We start from the raw sequence: 21,782 nt of genomic DNA, 5'->3' as shown, positions 1-21,782 counted from the left end.
TTCCACAACTACAATAAAAAAAAGTAATAGGATTTTGTCATGAACAGCTTGTCAACTAAAGTGCAATCTGTGTAGGTAACCTACAAACAGTTTATTTAAAAAGTTATTATGCATAATTGAACAGAACTGACTGTGGACATGTATGTGACAGTCGTTGATCAGAGTTGGAGCTATGACTGAGCACTGGCTCCAGGTATACCGCGATATTGATAAAGCAATCGCTACAGGTCATGGTATTCAACAATGACAGCTTTTGTAAGCGGACCACACATGCTGCGAACTTCTAGACGGGCTTGGAGTTTTACATATTTTTAATAGCTAGAATTACTAATGAATGAAGGAGCTTGAAACATAATCAGATTGACAATTATCGCTTTAAAAAAACCTGAGGACACAATTCTTTTTTTAACTTTTTATGACGTTATTTTTTTTTTCAAATTTCAAATAAAATTTTGGCATAGAAGTTTTGGAGAATAAAGGCAATTTGTTATTCAGAAGATTCCAACCTTTTAGTTTCTTTTTATGTGAAATAAACATGTAGATTTTTATCATGCCAATGCTTTATCTTGGTAGCTGATCATGATCTTCAGCATGATTTGCTTCTTATCATTTCAAAAAGACTATGTAAAGGATTAGGATTATTTGTGTCATTTGTATGAAGCATTTTAACTTTAATTGAAAAAATCACAATTGCTTTATTTGAAGCTGATTCCAGTTACGATTTATGGCCTGTGCAGTGGGGTTACACAACCACACATTTTGGCCCAAGTTTTCTAGATTTTCAAATTTAAAATGATTCTCTTGGAAAACAGACATATCCATGTTCAATATTGTTTAAAGCACTAAAGTAACTGTGATTTTCACAGAATATAATTTCTTGTGTGGAAGTAGGGTAGAAGGATTGCAGTGTGTTTTTATTGTCAGTATAATGGAGCTGGTCTAGGCTGTAGTGTTAATGTACACAGGGGAAAGAGAAGTGGCTGGGGCCTTTTTTATGTCGAGCCTTCTTATGTTGGAATGTGGAGAATGAATAGAGTCGGTCTTCCACCTTCGATATGAGGTGTCCTACGGTTTTTGTATAAGTTTATATCCTTTACACTACCAAGGATGGGATCTTTCTGGTTCACTGGTCAGGTATTGAAGTCAGGGGGGTTCGGTCATTATGTACTTCGGTCAGCAGCTGACCAACATCCCGCTATCAGGTAGATCCAGGTTGAGGTTTTAAGTTCAAAAATCATGAATAAGACTATACTTTAAGAGGAAAAGTTTAATAAAAATTCTCTTGGTAATAGATTATATACGCGATGGATGTTCCCGACAACCATAGGTGTTCCCCCTATATATTCACCCTGCTCTTGTGGATAATGTGTAGTTTTTACGATCATGTTTTTCTTCAGAAGGAATTTTTCGTTATTGTAGAGCATATATAGGGGGTAAACAAGTCACCTGACTCTAATTACTTCTAGGTCTTCAAGTTCAATTTGAAATGGAGTATTTTGTGACAAGGTTAATATATATCATCTAGGGCTATATTCTAGGATTTAAACAAGTTCGTTTTTTTCCTCTTCAAATTTTAATTACCTGCCAGATATGTACAATATTTTACAATGTTTATATAAAACTAAAGTAATATATAATGTAAAACAAGGTTCTATGTATTTAACAAACACTGATAAAATGCATGAAATACATTGTTTACATGTATACAACAGGCTGAGTATGCAACATTTAGATACATTTTACAACATTGTTTAATAAAGTATCTTTATTTGTAATAGAATAATTTACATACAGTAAAGACCATTGTTTAATTGATACAATGTTTTTTTATTTGCTTTAGTGTGTTTTGATATGAATGATATATATATCATATTGTTTAAATATTTTGTCTGATCCATGACATTATTTGTAGCTATAAATACAGACAGTGTAGATGATCTTTGTTGAAGGTATCTGCTAGTAACATGATACATGCTATTTTATGGACTTTCATTTGCATTTATTATATAATTATTCCAATATTAATTAGGATATATTATATTTTGGACGCTTTAATGGCTCTACAATAATCCCTATGTCATTAACCAAGAATTGTTTTGTATCTTTAATAAGTACATGCATACATGTTAAAATAGCTGTGGAGGATGATAATTGAGGAATGTTCAGTAGAGTTTACATACAGTGTAATGCTATGTAGCATGTTAGGTGTACCTCATTAGTTTTAATGTTGCTGATATTCCTACAATATTAGCGTTGTGACAGAGAATAGCTATTTAGTGCTAATTTACTGCCCTAACACTTGATGAGACTGGGGTACTGCTGTGGTAGTGTATTCCACATCATTATGTACATACACCGCAGACTTCACTGTAAACATATGCACATCATTATTGCTTTTATTCCCATTTTAATAAATACCTTGGATTTAAAGCTCGAAGCTATGTAGCCAGTTTTTAACAGCTAACTTTTTTGCATAAACCATCAAGATATACCGCTACTGTACTTAAAAAATGGGTTTCTATGCTGAGGAAATGAGTTTTTAGTTTGTTTGGAGTGTGTTTAGACGGTGGGGCCTGTTCCTCCTGCTTAATGAATTCAAATGCATAACATCATGCACCTTGAGTTAAAACTTGGATATGAAACCACACACAAACAGGCACATATGGCTAGACCTCTGAGACAGAGAGCACATGTCATGGATAAGGTTACCGTTGTAATGCTAATAAACACGCCTCTGATGTACATGGTATGGCTACCAACTTACCATACTAGTATGATAACTGCACCTCTGTAGCAAGGAGTAATTTTAGTGATTATTATACCTTAGATCATATAATAAAGAGAAATATGAATAGATTCGTTTTGCTGGAACAGATTTTTTTTTTTCATTTTCTAAATTTTCATATTGTTTAATTATAAATATGCTGAAATTTTTTGCGTGTTCTGTCATACCTCATTCCTTTTGTATAATAACAGTGATTTTTTAAATCCTACTCCCTCCCCTCCTCCTTCCCCTCCTCCTTCCCCATTCTCCCCCTTCCTCATATATTTGTATGAGATATGATGTTATATATGGATGCACATGTTTATCAAATACGAAATAGTTGTTACTAATACAAAACATTATTACACATTTAAAATCTTCCATAGAAGCTGAAATAAAATGTTTATCTGTCCATTAAAAGATCCTAAGTTGTAATAAAATATACACATGAGAACAGTTCAGTATATATACAGAGAATATGTAGAATGACAGCAGATGAATTACTTGTCTCAGGTGAGTGGGACAATAGCTTATTTACGTTAATGTGCTGTAGGTTGGGTGTCCTTACACACCACAGGTATGATGAATTGACTAGGCCAACTCTATAGCTTCATGTAGGTCCAGACTATTGAGGCAAAACAGCTGCATAGAAAGCAAAAATCACCTACAGCATAAACAGTTGGCGTCCATTGTCTTTGACATTCACTACAGTCTAATGGGCTGACCTGGTGACTCTGCAGGTCAAGTGTGGTAGGGCTGTTCCATAACCCTATACACTGGACATTCAGGCTTAGACACATTTCTGTCCTTGTGGTCAGTTAACGCTAGTCAGAGGAAGTACTAGAGTTGTCTCCCTTGTGAATCAGGAAACTGTAAGATTGGCGATTTGTGTGCCTGGTCATGGTAAATGGTTGAATTTTTCTAAACAGAACTAGGAAGATTTTAACCGGTGTCAGAAGACTTTCCATATTTGTTACCAGTGCTTAAAACTCATTCCCCAGTATGATTTTAGGCAGTTACCTGTAGCATTATATATATATAATATGTATAAATAGATCTTGTGCCACATATTGTAAATATTGGATGTGAAATAGTAAAGTATCTTTATGAGAACTTTAAATTTAGAACACTGAGAGTTGTCTTTTGTAAATTGTAGAAATGATATAAAAAATCAGAAGAAGGGTTAAGTTATTAAACCGATGAGTCAAAAAAAAAAAAAAAAAAAATTGATGAAAAAATGGCCTAGTTAAGTATTCACTGTGTGAGATAGGGCTAATCTAACTGGTATAATGCTAGATAATGGTTATGTCTACCTCAATTTGTCTGTGGTTTGTTGCCTACAGTGGGGTTGTAACACAGGAGGAGACTATGGTGCTTTACTCAATGGATAACTGAATCACACAAGTATTTCAGAGGGTTACTTTATTAATAATATTGTCCAAATTATAATATTGCGTTGAACATCAACGCCACACGCATATCTCTCGATATTTATAATGAGACGTTTACATAGCGCCAGGATTATTGGGTCGTTTACCATCTGCTCTCCCTCCCTTGGAAGTATGCCTCGGTCTTGTTTTAGTGTTTTGGACGGTGCCATGGTGTTATGTGGGGAGGAGAGACTTAATGTTGAAACCTTTCAGTATAAAGTTGATGTCTATCTGTACTGGGGTTGACATCTACACACCTCAGACCACCGAGCTAGCAGCCCTAAGTCTGGCTTAGGTAAAATGCTTTGTACCATGTTATAGAGTTTTTGATGAGAAAGATTATGACACGAATGTCAGAAATTTGCTTTAGTTGATGTATGACTGTACTTGCTCACTGTCATGGCACAAGTTTCATGAAAGATAGTGCTCACGTTTATTTATTTCATTTGCCTGTGTGTGTTGTAATGGTGAATGGGAGCTTCTCTCATCAAACACCTACAATGAAATAGATGGGAAAGTTTAAACTCATTATAGAAGAACTTTTGCACAAGGTTAAAAATAGAATGACTTTGCAATTAGTTTTTTTGCTAGGAAGTTTCCATGAGTAGTAGGGTAAAAACACATTTTGTTTACAAACAATGTTGTGACATGTAATGCACATGTAATGCTTTTTCAGCTCGCTTGGTGTTTGTGATTTATTTCCTTAACTCTTGTAAGACACCAAGAAGTAAGAATTCAAAACCACCAGTAAGTGCTAAATTCTATTTGTCTTTCTATAAAAAAAAAACTACTTTAAATTTACAATTACAAAATTTGAATACTTGAGAAAATCCTTGGGCACATGTTACATTTACCCTCTATACTTCTCGGTCAATGTGCAGAATAAACCTTCTTTATTTACACAATGTACGTTTGCATTAAGGATTTATCATTATAAAAAGCACAGTTTTGAATTTTTTGACAATGATTTTAGCTTTTTTATGAAACTTTACATTAATTCCTGGTCAGGATTATGATATTGGCCATTGTCTTCCAGTGTTGAGAATTGGCAATTTGTAATGCAACAAACATATTGAAATAAAAAAAAAAAATTGAAAATTTAAATTGTTAAAAAAAATGTGTTGAATAGGTATGTTGTTTAAAATGATATTCAGAAAGGTGAAACAAGTGTATCTTGTATGAATATATACGATCTAGATGATAAAATAGCTCATTACACCAGGAATCTGATGATAAAAAATGTTGCATTAAGAAGGGATGATGTTTCTTAACAGTCAATCTCACATCAGGAAATAAATTAAACGTCAAATGACGGAGGGCATACTGAATACATGCAGATTGAAATAAAAATCCACCCATTATAAGATTTTTTTAAAAGGAGCATATAAATTAAACCATGCAGTTATCTCTTGTGAGTATTACAGCTGACTTAATTGAAGAGAAACTTGGATTTAATGATGGAAGGTGGTATTTGATGGTATCTTACAGGGTATACATACCGATATTGGCTATCAATGTGGGTGTGCAAAACTCGGTGGCTTTTGGCAGACTGCCACGTGGTTCCACCTGTCATCTAAACACCTATATGAGACCTTTTAACTATCAGAATGTATTTCTTGATATTATGATTGACTGAGCCTTTCCTGATTTAAGTTTTTCTTATCAGGTTTTGTCTGTCAAGTACTTTACAAATGATGTATGTAGTTTTGGTATCAAGTGAAACCCTATTATAATTTCCTTCCTTCATTTGTTACCTTAAACATTAAATCTTTCCTCACTGTTACATACATATCACTACCATTTTTCAGTATCACATTTTCCAATTTTCTTGGATTTCTTTTAGATTTTCTTCGATATATATTCGAAGTACCCGTTGTTCAAATGAAACTGTCATTCTGAAATACTAATGTTAGATATGACTACTGCTGTATTTCCAACATTAATTCATTTTTTAACCAATTCCTATCTATGGATTATGAAATTATATGATTAATCAGCAGTGAAATTTCTTGTTTTCTGTATTATTTCAGTTCATCTTCATCTACAGTTCAGCTTATGAGGCAGATTTACTCTTTATTAAAGACAGGGTTATATTGGGTGTTTGTATGGGCCAGCTAGATCACTGACCAGTTGTTTTAAGTTTCTTACTTCGGCTGTTGATAGGACATTAAATAACACTAAACCAAAGCAATGAATCAGTTTACTTTCGATTTTAAGTGCAAATGGAATCGGTTCAGGATGATACACAGTAAAAGTTTCTTAAGACAAACAGACTCAGTACAAATTTCTGCCAATTATGAAGTAAATTAAAATGCTGAATTCATCTCAAACCTTATTTATTTTAAAGCCATGCAATGAATTTCGGATAAAACAATATGTTTCCTCTGGTCCTGTGGAGTTTGTTATACACAAATCAAGCTAAACATGTTTTAAAGCCAGTTTGATTGTGAACATGTATTTTAATAACTGAATTAGCATGAGTGTTATCACATGGTGAATTTTAATGTCCATAACACAAGTGCAGTGGATTTTAATGTGAGGGAGAAATCATGCAAATATTCAGAGTTGTTATTATTAAAGCCTACTCTTTCTTGTTGATAAAAGTTGGTGAAATTTTCTAAGTTTTGCTTTTTAGTTTTTTATGCACTGAGCTAGGTGAAGTTGTCTTAATTGGTCTACGATGTTTTACGATTATTCAGAGCATGGTGTAGATGGATTCTCTGAGTAATGTTTCACTACAGTTCCTCTCTACAGCTGTACCCTGTATCAAGAGCTTTGTTTTTCTATGATGATATTTTGCTACAAAATCACATTGTGGCCTCTTGTGTTTTGCTTGGTTTTGACTGGCTCTATGGATCTGCTGATCAAGGTTTTGGCAAGCTCTATCAGATCAGTAAGAGGTTGAAGGATGTTGAGGAATGTTTATCCTTCAGTTGCCCAGTTTTATGTTCCACAGAATGACCAACCTACGACACACAACAGCTATAACAGGGGAAATATATAGGTGCAAATTCTCTAAACTGCACTTCATTGTACATCAATTTTGTACATTATAAAAGAATAATCAGCTGACATGTAGAAAAAAACATAGTTTTAACTGAAAATTTATGAACAAAGCACAAATTATGAACACAAACGATATCTATGGAAACAAACGAAAAAGTACAGTGAGAAAAAACTGTGTTCTGGAAGCATATGCATGCAACATTTACATCTACCATGTAAACCAATTTGAAGTTATGTCATGTTCTCAAAATAAGAATTGTGGCAGTAGCCAGTCTGAGGTATAAACAAGTGATGCACAAGACTACTTCGTACAGCACAAGGAAATAATAAAAAAAAAAATCCCAAACGTATTAACTTTCCTAGTCTGCATCAATTGATCGTAACTCCTTTGTGTATTAATGACTTCAGAAAATATTTTTCATTCTTGAAAAATATTCCACAGTGAAGTGAAAACTTGTATAATTCATGTATTTTTTTTTTATTATAGTTTGATCATTATGATCATGATTGATATTGTCAGAATTAGCTTCTGAATGGAAAAAAACCCCATAAAATCTGTTTAATATTTTGTACAAAATCAAATCAACAGTAAAACAATTACATGTGTTAGAAGTCGTGGATTTGTCGCAGGAAGGATGCTTGGTTAGGGGCTGAAATTCCAAGGCCTTTTTTTGTTGTTTGGTAAACCTTATTCTATATGTATCATAAAATGCTATCAGGTAATGCGTTTTGTAAATGGAATCACCTTTTCCTAGTTGTGAGTGGTTTATAGGCGAGGAATCAGCATGTGAAAGATAAGGACTTGCCGGTGTAGTACAGATCTCTTTATTTCACTACAACCCAGGAACATGGTGGGCTGCACACCTCAGTCAGGGAACAGGTTTAGATTAAACATTGGTGAATATAAACTGGGGTCATGATTTTGGGAGAAAAATTCTCTATCTTACATAGAGAATGAAGGCCTTGGAAGAAAGTTAATTAAGCCATCCATAATGACCTTAGCTGTTGACAGGACCTACGTTACACAATGCTAAACTAAACCATAGGAAAAAGAAGTTTTGTAACAAATGTTACCTTATAAATGGAGTAAATGTTTTTCTATTACCATAGGTGTAACCAATACATTCATGAATCATCTAATGAAACATCCATGTTATTTTCTCTGTGATGTCCTCATTCCTTAGATTTAAAATATATTGATATATAGTTTCTGTTAATAAATTGGTGAATTAATAAACCATCCAACTAGATCCCATTGCACGATCCTATGACATGTGTCTGTCTATACAGGGCTTTTTCTCACTGGTTTGGGAACGGGCCTTTAGGGAATTGGGAAAGATTTTTTCATGAGTAAACTGCAAATTTTGGGAATTTGGCTTCAAAACGAAATAATTTCAATTGGGAATGGGTCCCATTAACGGCCCAAAAAAGCCCTCAGAAAAAGCCCTGCTATAATGTGGTGTATCACTAAGACAGGGGTTTCATTCTGTGTTCAGGTGCTTGAAAAGAATTTCCAGTTTTCCTTATACTCTTAATTCCTATTATTGAACTTCTAAACATTCTTTCATGCTATAATATTCAGTTCAAACTTTTAACATTCCTGTTAATGACTTAAAAATGACACTTCAACAATTTCTTTCTTTTTTCAAACTGACCAAATGGGAAGTGTCCTAGTTTGCCTCTCCTGTGGACATTGGCCCCTTTCTTTATGAATTAATTTAAACTGAGTTTGTTGTGGAGGAATCTGTTGTAAGGTCGAGTATGGGGTGGTCGGGTGGCTAGCGGAGATCCATTATTGGGTGTGATGGTGAGATTGTTCCTACCTTTATGTGGTTTGAATATGATTAGACCTTGTCCATTGATGGATGTGCCACCCTTCACAACCTTTCCTACTTGACAGGTGACATAGAATTGGCCTTTCAGTCGCCAGTTATAGGACCTTACAATGGCTGTCGAGCCAAACCCCTGATCTTTTCTAGGGGTGTTAGCAAAGCCCTTCATATCAGCTATGTTCAAGGTACATCCGCTCTCAATTTTCCCCATATATACTTTTTGTTTTTTTGACTGAGAAGCTATACAGAAAATATATAGAAAAAAGGTCTTATTACCATAAACTGTTAGTTTGTAGATAATCGTATGTTAAAATACATTAAAAATTATTTAGTAGTTTTGTGGTCTGATCCATATCTGAGATAATGTGAGTTTGACATTTCAGAAGAATGAATCAATTCATGAATGAAATATTCAACAGTTACTCACTCTACTTTTAAAAACTTGCATGACTACGAAACATTTATTTGACAAATTTTCAATGAAACTTTAACTTGTCGAAACGTCTACATTGATGGACTGATTTGTAGCTGCCACTTCTCCGGAAAATGGTTCCTCTTGTCACGGAGGTTTCATGTGAAGAAGGAATGAAATTAGCCTCTGTGCTAAACTTGTTTTTAAACCGTTTAAAAGAATTAATCTGAATGGCGCTATACAGATTGTACTGGAGGCAATGGAAAGTTGTAGGTGGTGATTCCACTAACGACTTTCACCCTTGCCCTGTGTAGTAATCTTAAACCTTCAGAGGTTTTGATTTCAGTTCAGTTGCAATGCCAGTCTCCGACAGTGGAAATTGGTGTGTTTATTGTTGTTCAATTCTGACTATTAAGGTTGTGTTCTTGCTGCCAAAGAATTTAATATTATTTGGATTTAGTCGAAAACAAACTGACAAATTTTTAAGAATTTAGCCCTGTTGTTCATTTTCTGTAAACATTACAGATATTCTTTATCTGCAACAAAGAAAAAAACAAAATATCACCTGAAGATTTTAAAGTTGTCAAAAAGTGATTTATGTTGTAAATGACACTCATTTCCTGAAAGAACCACCCCACAATTTCAGTACATCAACATGTACTCTGATAATTTCATAATTGACATACAAAGATTTTTGTTTAACTCCCAGTCACCTAAGTGGATACCATCGCTTCTCTACTCAATAGAGCAATTAACATTGAGACAAAAAACAAGACAGACAGGTAGACATGTTGAGTGGTGTAAGGTTTGATGGACAAGGATAGGACTCCTTGTTATGCCTGGCAAGCATGACCAGTGGTTCCCCATAGTATATGTAGTGTAGAAACAGCCTGACTGGCTCACCCAGAAATGTGTACCTAGCATGTGGATTGTATAGTGTGTGCCTGGAAGCTAGAGGGCCACACACAGAGATGTGGTTTATTTGCTATTCCGATCATGTGGACCAATGAGAAAGGACTCCCCCACCTGTGACGTGCTAGTTTCAGCTACTTCTTCAGACAGCCAAAGTTTATACACTACACACAAAACTGGAGTATGACTTCCAGTGGCCAAATTCACGTTACCTCTTTCACTTGAGTCTTACAAACCGGCTAACTAGGACAAAAATAAACAATTTGATGTGTAGTTCTAGTCTTACCTTGGAGATCTTGTGGTTGTCTACCATTAGATTTTGACAAAAACACTCTCAAGATTAATGTGTGACAGACCAGAATTGATTCATTCAAGCTCCAGATGTTTTATTAGCTTAAATGTATTAGAAGAAATGTGGAGGTACACAGTACACTGGCCACCCTATCCCACACTACACTAGTGTTACAGCATTTGATACTGCCAGGGAGTGCAGTGAGGTCTCACAAAGCTTCGTTACCTTTCTAATGGGAACATTTCCATTCCCGACATTAGCTGCTGTAAAATTGACGTCCATGATACCATCTTTGATAGCGAAACTGATATCAACAAACTATGGGAGTTTTTGAGATAGTTTAACAGAATAGAAAAAAAAAAATCATTTAAGTTTTTGAGATAAGCTTATTGAGCATACACACATTTGTTGAAACTGCTTACACCTAAACAGGTACAATATAAACCCAAGATTTGAAATAAATAAAAACTGTTTTTATTCAAAAAAAATTTAAACAGCTTCAAATTGTATTAAAACTGGGGAGGTCTATGTGCTTTAATTGAAATTTTCTTACGATAGAGGCGACTTTTTTCCAGGGTGAATCACCTTAATAAGCATTACACTAGAGATGTCAATGTTATTTAGTATCGAGGTGTATGAAAGGACAGCTATGCCACCTATAATGCCTAGCGTTATTTATGAAACGGGAATTGCTTTTGGTCATGATCAAGCATCATGGTGGCTCAGCAATAACATTCTGTTTTCAATAGAGAGATACAGAACAGTGGGTCGTCTGTGACCAGTTCCTCACATAGACTGTATAAAACCTGTAAAGCTGGGCAAATAGTTTTAAAATGTTTAAAGCTATTGATTCCTAACAGTCTGATTTTGATTTGTTGACAGAAAAGTATGAAATGAGAACTTTTTGTGCTTGAAGTTTTTCTTTTGTTTGAGAGTCACAAGTAAAGCATTACATCTACGTAATTATCTACCTGCTTGTACCAGCATTGAGAGTAGAAACCATGTTCCTATTTTAAGTTCTATTTGACAATATATAAGATTCTTCAGAATGCAAGTCAATGAATATGAAAAAGATGGAAAAATTGGATTCAGATATTGTATGAGGGGTTATTACCTTCTTATGTCAAATTTACAATTATTGTGTCAGTGGTATACAAATAATCACAGAATAAATGACATGTATTATGTCTCAAAATTAATGACAAGTTACACTCTAATTATTGAGTCTGCCAGAAATTTGTGCAGTATTACAGTATTAGTAAATTTTGTGCTATACATGCACCTTATTGTTATATTTTAAATTATTGTATTGGTAATATGATTTGTTATTACAGAGGGAGGTCGATTGGAGGAGGAGTTGGATTATACTCGGAATACTGTAAATACGGGGAGTGGAATTACGAGTGAACTTATTATACAAACGCCTAAAGTAAAGGGCAGTAATTTATTAGATGTGCAATCAATGCAACTTCATTTAGAGACATTACGAAAAGTAACACAGATTGAAGTGGACATGTTTGAACAGTAAGTATAGAGAAATTGGAAGTTTGAAACATCGTGATTAACCATTTCATGTCTGTATCTGATATATACAGAGGAACAGAAACTAAAAATTCCTAATTTCTAATGTTGAAGATAAAAATACAAATGTTTTCATTATGTTCTCATTCAAAACTTTCTTACTTTGCAGATCATGGAATTTTAAAGACTTGTGTTTTGTAGCTGATTTTCCAGAATTTGAAGAGATGTATTTAAATGCAGTAAGTATCTTCTATACTTAAATCAAATTTGTATAATAGAACTGAGAATGATATGAAGGGATCGGTATCCTTTGAACGAAATAGTTACATTGATGGTTAATGATATTTTTATTCTATTTCAGATTTTAAGCCATATAAAACCATGTATCATTATGACTCCATTGGACTGTTTTTGGGATGGTTCCAAACTTCTTGGACCAGAACGAGATTTCCATCCAGAATTGTGAGTATTAATTAGAGCTTGTTAAAATCGGGGAGATTAATCTTGTAATGCATCAGACTGTGATTGTCTACTATTATACTGATGGATATGTAACCATGAATGTATAATTTCAATACCCGGTAATAGAAAAAAAATCTAAAATAAGGAAAGTGAGAGTCAAGATCTATTCAATACATAGACAGGACTTTAATTTACTTCCACAAGGAAGTGCAGCTATCAGATTTAGACTAGAGGTTTGGCTATAAATTCCTAACACCAAAATCACTTATGGACAAGCTTTATCCTACAACTGGCAGTGCTGTGATAGTCTATGGATGGAAATATGATTTCCAGGTGTTAACAAGACATTTGTCATATAAGTCGTTACTTGTCAGGTGTATAGGTACAGGTATGACCCAGGTATAATGAGTGTAGATTGGCTGTTATACCTCCTTCAAACGTGTACCATTTCAGAAAACTGAAAATATTTTGAAATTTATACCACACTCAGTATAAGGTATCATTTCTATAATTTACCTTCAATAAGTACCATTTCATGATAAAGATACATTGAGACAATATTGTTTATGTTATCTTATTTTTCAGGTAAATAATTTAATTCAAGTGTCAATTTAAGTTAGTGATCTACCTGCTTTAAAAAGAGAATCTTTTATCAATAAAATTTATCTTGATTTCTTAATCTTGAAAGTAGGTTAAAAAGAAAATGAAAATGGTATAATTTCCTCTTTTTTTTGTAAGAAAATGTAAAAACTGGATTTTGTCTCAAGAGATAAGAGATGTAGAAACACAAGCTTATCTCTGCATCCATAATTGAGGTTATTTGACTGACAATAACTACCCCAGGGAATTCTGTGCTTATCAGTAATAAATAGAAAGGCAAAAACGATTTAAACTGAGGGTCTGGATGCCTAATCATCAGGCCTACAGGGACCCAGTCTGCCGTCCATTCTATACCCTAGAGTCACCTGTTCACTAATCCCATGGTCAGTTTGTGGGTGGTCAGTATTGAGCAGTTGACAGATTTCCGGCAGATTGTATATATAAACGGTAGCAGAAGTGGTGTATAGTTCATTTAATGCTTGCCTTCCCTCCAAGTGCTCCATGCAAAATAGATAAAACCTGCCCTAGTCTGTCTACAGAGCTGAATCGCTACACCGAGGACCACCATTCAAGATTTTTTCTTTGGCAGGGCTTGAAGGATAAGAAGTTTTGATCCATATAATATCAGGCAGCCATTATAGGTAGAGAGTGTTACAGTTAGACTTTATAGGCAGCCAGGAGTCCTTGACAAAGAGGGTGTAAATGAATGACTGACTGCAATTCAAAGCAGGTTCACAGTATGATATGGAGTAGCCGCCTATATCCACTTCCATCCTTAGACCTAACAGAGAACTGTGTTCCCTACAACCATTTCAGTAGGATTAGGGCTAAACTCCTGTTAACTAATTCCTCTTCATTAGTGGGGCGCATTGTTTGAGTTTGGCCTCACTTGAAACTGGTTCGGGGAGGTGGAATATGGCAGGATATATTGCCATAGTTTCTTATAAATGATTCTCCATCTATTAGTGGCATAATCAGGAAAAATAGACATCTTCAAAGCTAGGAACATTGGCACTCAGCTGTATATATGTAGGGAGGGAGCTTCTTCTGTGTATAAAACTTTCATTACCACCCTGAAGACTAAATAATTATCTGTATCTGAAACAAAAATGTTGATTCATATACAAATGTTGATAGTTAAAAACATAGTTTAAAAATAACTTTCCAAATTGTTGTTTTTATTCAACATCATGGATTTAAATAGATGCATTAGTTTGCAAGACTGAATCAATTACAGCATTCTTGTAAAGAGGACTGTTTCAAAGTTGAAATGAAATACTGGTTAAGCAATTAAAAGCAAGCACCTGCATGGAAAATTGGATTACAAAATAAAACTTGTTACCTCTTCAGACGAGAAAACCAAATGTTAGAAAAATAAAAGATAAAAATACTGTAATGTTAAATTTCACTTGATAAAAGAAAGTTTGTTCTCTGTAGAGGTAAACTAAGTGTCTTCAGTGGATAAAACCATAACACAGAGCGACACTGCCATGATGTTTACATAGCTGTGAGTTTCAACTGAAAATGTGAAGAATGAGGGCTCTAGGATAAGGAGAAATTGTGTAGGTGTGGGTGGTCTCACTGAGGTCAGATCTTCTTATGTATGCTAATGGAAGGAATTTTTTTCTGTCTCCCCTTTCTTGAGCAGTGGGAGTTTGTTCCCTGTTAGTTTAAGAGATTGGTATCTGGAGAAGGAATCCTCTCCTTTCATTGGCCGCCCCTGATCTACCAGATTCAAAACAGTTGTAACTGTTTAGATACCAAGATCTTCCACCTATCTGATACCAGTTGACAAATCATCTATTAATCTCAAAATTTATAGGTGAATTTTTTTATCATGGGCATGGTATCTTTTGCTTTATATATAGACTGTTAAACTCTGAGGCAGGCAAAACCCCTCCAGACTTATCTTTGTCAGAAACCCTGTAGCACTGCATTTCACAAACTTGTGTTTATAAAATCTTTCCTGTTTACTCCGGAAGTTTATGCTTATTCTTATAAAATGTTCATTACTTTAGAACTGTTTGAAGTGGAATTTTTGTGGGAATCAGTAAAGTTTGTTTATACTTAATTCAATTTCAATATAATATCAATCAAACTGTCATAAACTAGAGGAAGTTGTTCCAAATTTTCCAACACTCTCCTTTAACTTTGCAATAAAAATAAATCCCACAAAATCAATCATACCAATGCCCTTTCAGAATGGAGGTGAAATGAAGGCATAGTCTGAGTATACGTGTTATTTACCAATTCTTGGTCCAGTTTAAGCTCTTGTTAGACCATGTCTGGTAATAAGCCCACCAGTATAAAATACATTCGATTATAAATACTCACAAATAATTTATCATTCTGCAATAAGCCTTCTCTTAACCTTTAGAGACAGTTTATGTACTGACAGCAAAGGTTTATTGTAGAATGAATACTGTAATCATATTTATTGTAGAATGAATACTGTAAATGTATTTATTGTAGAATGAATACCATACTGAAAACATATTTATTGTAGAATGAATACCGTATACTGTAAATGTATTTATTGTAGAATGAATACCATACTGAAAACATATCTATTTTAGAATGAATACTGTAATCATTGTAGAATGAATACCGTATACTGTAAACATATTTATTGTAGAATGAATACCATATACTGTAAACGTATTTATTGTAGAATAAATACCGTATACTGTAGATGTATTTATTGTAGACTGAATACCGTATACTGTATATGTATTTATTGTAGAATGAATACTGTATACTGTAAATGTATTTATTGTAGAATGAATACCGTATACTGTAGACTTATATATTTTTCAGCGGTAATCTTATTTTAGCCACTTCTATGATTGCACTATTGGCAGTTCATGTTTTTCTACACCTTGTATGTGAATGCACCAGTTCATCATTCCACTGATCTGTTTTAAAATTCAGTTCCCCTTAAAAATAGATATGTTAATTACAGTAGTAGTTTAAATAAATCATTATCTGAAATATTTACTGTGTTGAAATCTTATATGCCTACTTTTGCTTTTTCCAGGGGTATTCAATTGATGAAATGGACAAATTTGAATCCAGAACAGTTAATAGATATGATGAGAAATGAAATTCCTTCTGTATATATTGAAGCTATTGAAGATGTTATGAAAAGGGTAAGTAGTTCATAAAAATAATAAAACAATTCATATGTAAAAAAAACTCCTTCTAAGATGAAAACTTGTTGAATATTTCCTTTAATAATTTAATAGTGACATTTAAAACAAATCATTGTTTTTCAATAATAGTGATATTTAAAACAACAACAGTTCTGTTTTAATGATGACTGATGAAATTGTGTTTGACAGGCCGGTGTCACTACAGCATATCAGGAAAAGCCATGTTTAGATCCTACAGATCCAAATTGTCCATCTTTAGCACCTAACAAACAATCAAGGGAGGTAAGTACTTCAAGCAGTCTATATCAAATTTCTGTCGATGGAAATCATTTCAGAGGCAGATGAACTTTTTTTAAAGAAAATATTTTCTTAACTACAAAATGTAGTTAGGGTAGACCTGTAATCATTATGTTTGAAAGTCAGTCCCTTAAAGAAATAATTCTCGTTGGGTTCCGTCAAGATGCTTACCTGGTTCTATCTTTAGACTGCATTTCTATCAGTGGGGGAATTTCCTTATTGTGCCCTGCACAAGTGAGGGAGGAATGACAGTCACAACAGGCAGGCCATATCTGAGGGCAAGCGGTCATAATGAATTAGCTTGAAATGACAGAAGGCAGTCCAGTACATAGAAATATGTACACTCTGATGGATATAGATTCCTAATCAAGATCTTCCCATTCTCATGAGCAAAACATTGTGCTTTGTTTTCCTACTATCACCAGTGCAAACGATTTATGCGTATACAAAATGTGTTTGGTTTCAATAAAAAAGCGAAACAAAAAAACAAATGCCAATATTTATTTATCTGAAATGTTACTATGAGATATTATTTATTTTCAAGCAAATAATGAGGGCTCTTTTTCAGTCAATAAAAAATGTCTTTCTACAAATGTTAAGGAAGAGTCTCTCTGAGTTAGGGGGAGATAATTTGATTTTAAGATAATTTGATTTTATGATTAAGGTTGGGGTGCTTGGTATAACCTCATAAACCCAGTTGGATAGGAATCTGGTTCATATATAAAAACACACAAAACGTCTTCAGAATATGCTAAGCCTAATGTCTTTTCTTGTGGGATAAAATTCATATTTCAGCAGCATTACTTTTTCAAGTTTTTAAAACCTAAAATGACATTTTAATAATCATGGGATCATTTTTTTTCTGCTGGTCTTTTTCACAATGTTGTATGTACAGGGCATGTTTTTTTCACAGTGTTACATACCGAGATTCTGTGTGTGTTAATTTTTTTCAGTGTGTGGTTTTGATAGGTAGGCTGAATGAGTAACTATATATTACAACCTATCTAGGTCAGAGTGTTTTGTGAGAGAGCGGGGAAGGGGAGGGGGCACTATACTCGGCAGAGATCTAGGGGAATGGTATAGTAGGAAAGGAATGCATGGGGAATCGCAGGGGCCATAAAATGTGTAAGGAAAAAACCTTCAAGCCAACAGACATAAATCTTGGATGTAAATAGGACAGGCATTGGTGGCCCATGTTAATTGGTCCGTACTGATGCTAGCATCTCCAAAGCTCTTCTGTTACTGATGGAGATAAAGACAGCATTTACAGGGTAGGGGCTACATATTCTCTGAGAAAAAGGGTAATGCTAGACCTATGTTAGACCTATGTTAATGTAGACCTACACTACCATAGACCTAAGCTAACATAGACTGTTAACGTAGACCTAGGTAAAGGACCTAGGTAACGGACTGGAGGTGTTTCAGTGTCATCACTTTATGTATCATGAGTGGTGTTGTCATGTGGCAATTATCATCCCTGACAATTTATATCCATGCTTCTTGTAAAATGTACTATGACAAAAATGGTCACATTTATAAAATGTATGTATGAAGTAAATAAAACAGGGGTCTTGCAGTGGAAAATTTAAGTAAGGCGGGCTTGTAGTGGAAAATGAAAGGAATTCCATTCACAGCAGAACACAAAAAAAGTAGGGGTGGGCGAGGTTGTCTATTTATTAGTGGAAAAAATTTGGACTGAATTGTAAAAGGTTGTACTTTGTATGCACTAACTAGTGTATGTTCTGAGTTATAAACTAAGAGTACTTTGAGAGATCAATACGGGACAATTATGTGATAAAATCAATCGGAGACCTTCCATATAGTTAAAAGTTTAATTTATATGAACATGATTTACATCACAGCACAATTTCAATAAAAAACTCTTCGATGTTTAGAACTGACACAGGGTTGGACTACAAGATCGACAAGATTGACTTTGTCTATGTATGTAGGGGTTTTAAAAAACCACACAAGAAGCTATACACTTAAATGATAATCATAATTTCAACATGATTATAATCTTCAGACATTTTATTCTGAACACAGTTTAAAGCTTTATCAAGTTTTATCGCTGGTCACTATGTAAGGAGGCCTTCGGTAGCTCACAGCTTTGGGTGGTATCCTCTTACCAAATTGTCCACTTAAGTCTTAAGAATTTCAACAGTTTAGATCGTCTAATTGTAGGCTTTAAAACGGTGGATTTTTTTCCTTTAATAGATAGAGAGATTAAGATATTTAAAAAAAATCTCAAACCAATTATATTGTTGTTTTGTTAACAATAGTGGGAGGTAGTAATTAACATTTACACACCAGTATTTTAGGATTTTGGTTCATTCTGTGATCTTGTTCTTTTTTGAAATTGGATCATGTTCCTAAGATACCTGAATTTCAAATTCTCTCAATTGAAGTTAGTGTGTTTCATTTTTATTATTATTGAAATGCTAGCTTTACTTTGTTAAAAAAAAAAAAAAGCCAGAATTGACAATATACTTCAAAAAACGATAAAAGTGTATGCGATTAAGACTCTGTTATGTGTATCCCTGAAGAAAATATCATGAAGGAAGGAAAATTGTTTGACTTGTGTAATACAATATAATGTTTCACGGTAGAATACTGCTGGACTGCTTTTTAGATAAATAAGGTAATATTATCTGGTATCAAACACAGTAGAATTTGTCAGATAAAGCCATATTTGGCAAAACAAATATTTTTGTCAAGAGCATATGCACAGAAGAACTATTTTTTAGAAATGGACTTGATAACTTGATAGAATTAGCAATTCAAGGAATTTTGTTTGGATTTGTCTCTTGAAAAATGATATGTTGTTTTTATGACTTATCATATTGAAAAATATTGGCATGTCAGAAAAGAAAAAATCATTAAAAGAATAAAACAAGTGAAAACTGGCAGTGGAAACATGAATTTGACTTTTGCTTACTTGCAGTTGCCAGACATTGGTGGTGCACTAACGGGTGGTTGCTATGGTTTCGCCACAAAATACATGCATTGGCAGGAGGACCTGATTGTGGGAGGCATTTCCAGAAACAAAACTGGCCACATTGTCAGGTAAATACAACCAGAGCCTGTTGCTGTCAGTCAACAAATTTTAAATTCTATGTAAAAACTGTCGGCAATAAAGTCTGGGAGAAGCACATGCATTCAAAAGTGTTTTTGAAATGATATCTTAATTCTGTTTACATGTATCTGATGGCTTTTAAATTACAGAGATTATTTGGGTCTGGTATTAATACAAAAGTGTTAGTGAAGAAATAAATACATTTAAAAAATGTTTTGATATTTTCTAAACATCATACATTAGATATAAATGTTTTATATGTTGAATGTGAAGATTGAAGATAATGCATTCTTTGTTTATTTCATTTAGCTTTAAAGCCAATGTATTGTAGTTTATTCCTGAATGAGAAATTGGGTTAACTTGTAAACCCATTCCATGGGCTGTGCAAATTCCATTTATAAGCACAAGAAAGAAATATTTATTCTGGAAAGCTCTTTTTTCATTTAACTCCCACTTACAACTTTTTTTATCACAAATAAGGAAAATATTAATAAAAAGTTTTGATTAAACTTGTTGGGTGGTGGTGCTCTCTAAAACCTCTAGGGAACAACTGTGAAAGAAATTCTGTGTGCTTTGTGTTGGTATACTGAACATTACCGCCCAAGGAAGGTAGAGTAACTCCATACTGATGACTACCTTTTGTGTTTGTGCTCAGAGCGGAGGCCATGCAGTCTATTGTACAGCTTATGGACGATCAGCAACTCTTTGACTTCTTCAAGGTCACCAGTAAAACGATTAGCATTGACTGGACACCGGACAAGGCTAAGGCCATTCTGGAAGCATGGCAGAGGAAATTTGCACAGGTGCGAAACCAATCACTATTTTCCTGATGATATTTTGGTAACAATTCTCTGAAATACAACACATGCCTGTTGTGGGTATGAATACCCCATATCAAATAACTTACTGTAACTGGTACAGATCAAAGAGAGAGAGAAGAATTACACAACACTTTTGCCAGTAAACTAATTTGAAAACATCAGAAAAAAATAGCAAGTGTGATGGTGGTTATGCATTACAAGGCAACTGAAATAAAAACCAAATATGAAAATCTAGAAATCTAGATCTTTGATAATGTCCTTAAGTTCAGTTTTATTTATGAAAGATGTGTAGTTAATCTTATGATTGAAAATTTTGGACTTTGTGTAGGGTTAACAATTTTCATTAATGGATTTCGTATATTTTTTTTTTTTTTTTTTTACATATATTTAGTTTCCGGACCCGAAATCTTTTTTCATCTTTTTTGTTTTTTTTCTGAGTTCAACAAAAACATACTGATAATCATTGAAAATTGAATTTCAAATGTTAATTTAGACTTGAGTGTTGAACCTCTGTTATATCATGATTTCTGTTGAGTAGGCCTCCCACCCAGAATGTATTGATATCACAGCTTGTGTTGTAGATGTTTTTAAGGTTATGCAGAAAATAATTTATGGGTAAAATTGAAATTCATTCCAAAAAATCCTAGATATATGATTGAATATAAACACTTGAAAATTCCATCATGAAAGAAAAACATACAGAAATATTACTATTTGAAATTTAAAAGTCCACATATTGGTCATAAGATAATTAGGGTGGTATGATTGAAGGGTGTAGACCGTAAATCTTTGTCATGAAGTACACTGTATATACACACACGATCACACACTATCAGGTTGAGTCGTGGTGCCCTTCGTAAGCCTCTCTTTCAATCTTCTACGGCATTGTGTCCGGTTCTGTGTCATTTATTATTCATTGAATAAAATTTCAATTTGAAAGAAATAATTAGATCGAGGTTGCTGATACTAGGTTTATGAGAAAAAGTTGTCTTGTTCCACCTCAAGCAGACTTTAAAAGCATGACCCATTTACTGAGTAAGGACTCCTGTTGAGAACAGCAATGTTGACATAAAAATGACATAATGAATAAACCAGAGAGGTGCAGCGACATGAGGGCGTCATTTCATAATGAATTACCCCTCATTATGGATATCTAACAATGTACTGCTTACCTGTGAAAAAAAAAAATATCTAAGGAATTCAAA

The 21,782-nt window shown here is 33.9% G+C and overlaps 1 protein-coding gene across 1 annotated transcript in view; it reads left to right on the top strand.

The window, feature by feature from the left end:
* Nucleotides 1-21,782, top strand: part of LOC117325604 (protein patched homolog 1-like) — a 52,837-nt gene that overhangs the window by 4,017 nt on the left and 27,038 nt on the right. Inside the window, exons 3-9 of the mRNA XM_033881948.1 lie at nucleotides 11,983-12,172; nucleotides 12,339-12,408; nucleotides 12,531-12,631; nucleotides 16,269-16,380; nucleotides 16,573-16,665; nucleotides 19,625-19,746; nucleotides 20,412-20,559. Of these exons, the coding sequence (XP_033737839.1) occupies nucleotides 11,983-12,172; nucleotides 12,339-12,408; nucleotides 12,531-12,631; nucleotides 16,269-16,380; nucleotides 16,573-16,665; nucleotides 19,625-19,746; nucleotides 20,412-20,559 (836 nt within the window). The remainder of the gene's footprint in view (nucleotides 1-11,982; nucleotides 12,173-12,338; nucleotides 12,409-12,530; nucleotides 12,632-16,268; nucleotides 16,381-16,572; nucleotides 16,666-19,624; nucleotides 19,747-20,411; nucleotides 20,560-21,782) is intronic.

This window comes from Pecten maximus, chromosome 4, assembly GCF_902652985.1.
Source record: "Pecten maximus chromosome 4, xPecMax1.1, whole genome shotgun sequence".
In the NCBI taxonomy this organism is placed as follows: domain Eukaryota; kingdom Metazoa; phylum Mollusca; class Bivalvia; order Pectinida; family Pectinidae; genus Pecten; species Pecten maximus.
Note: the sequence above shows the minus strand (reverse complement) of the source record. Positions and strands in the feature narration are given on the sequence as shown.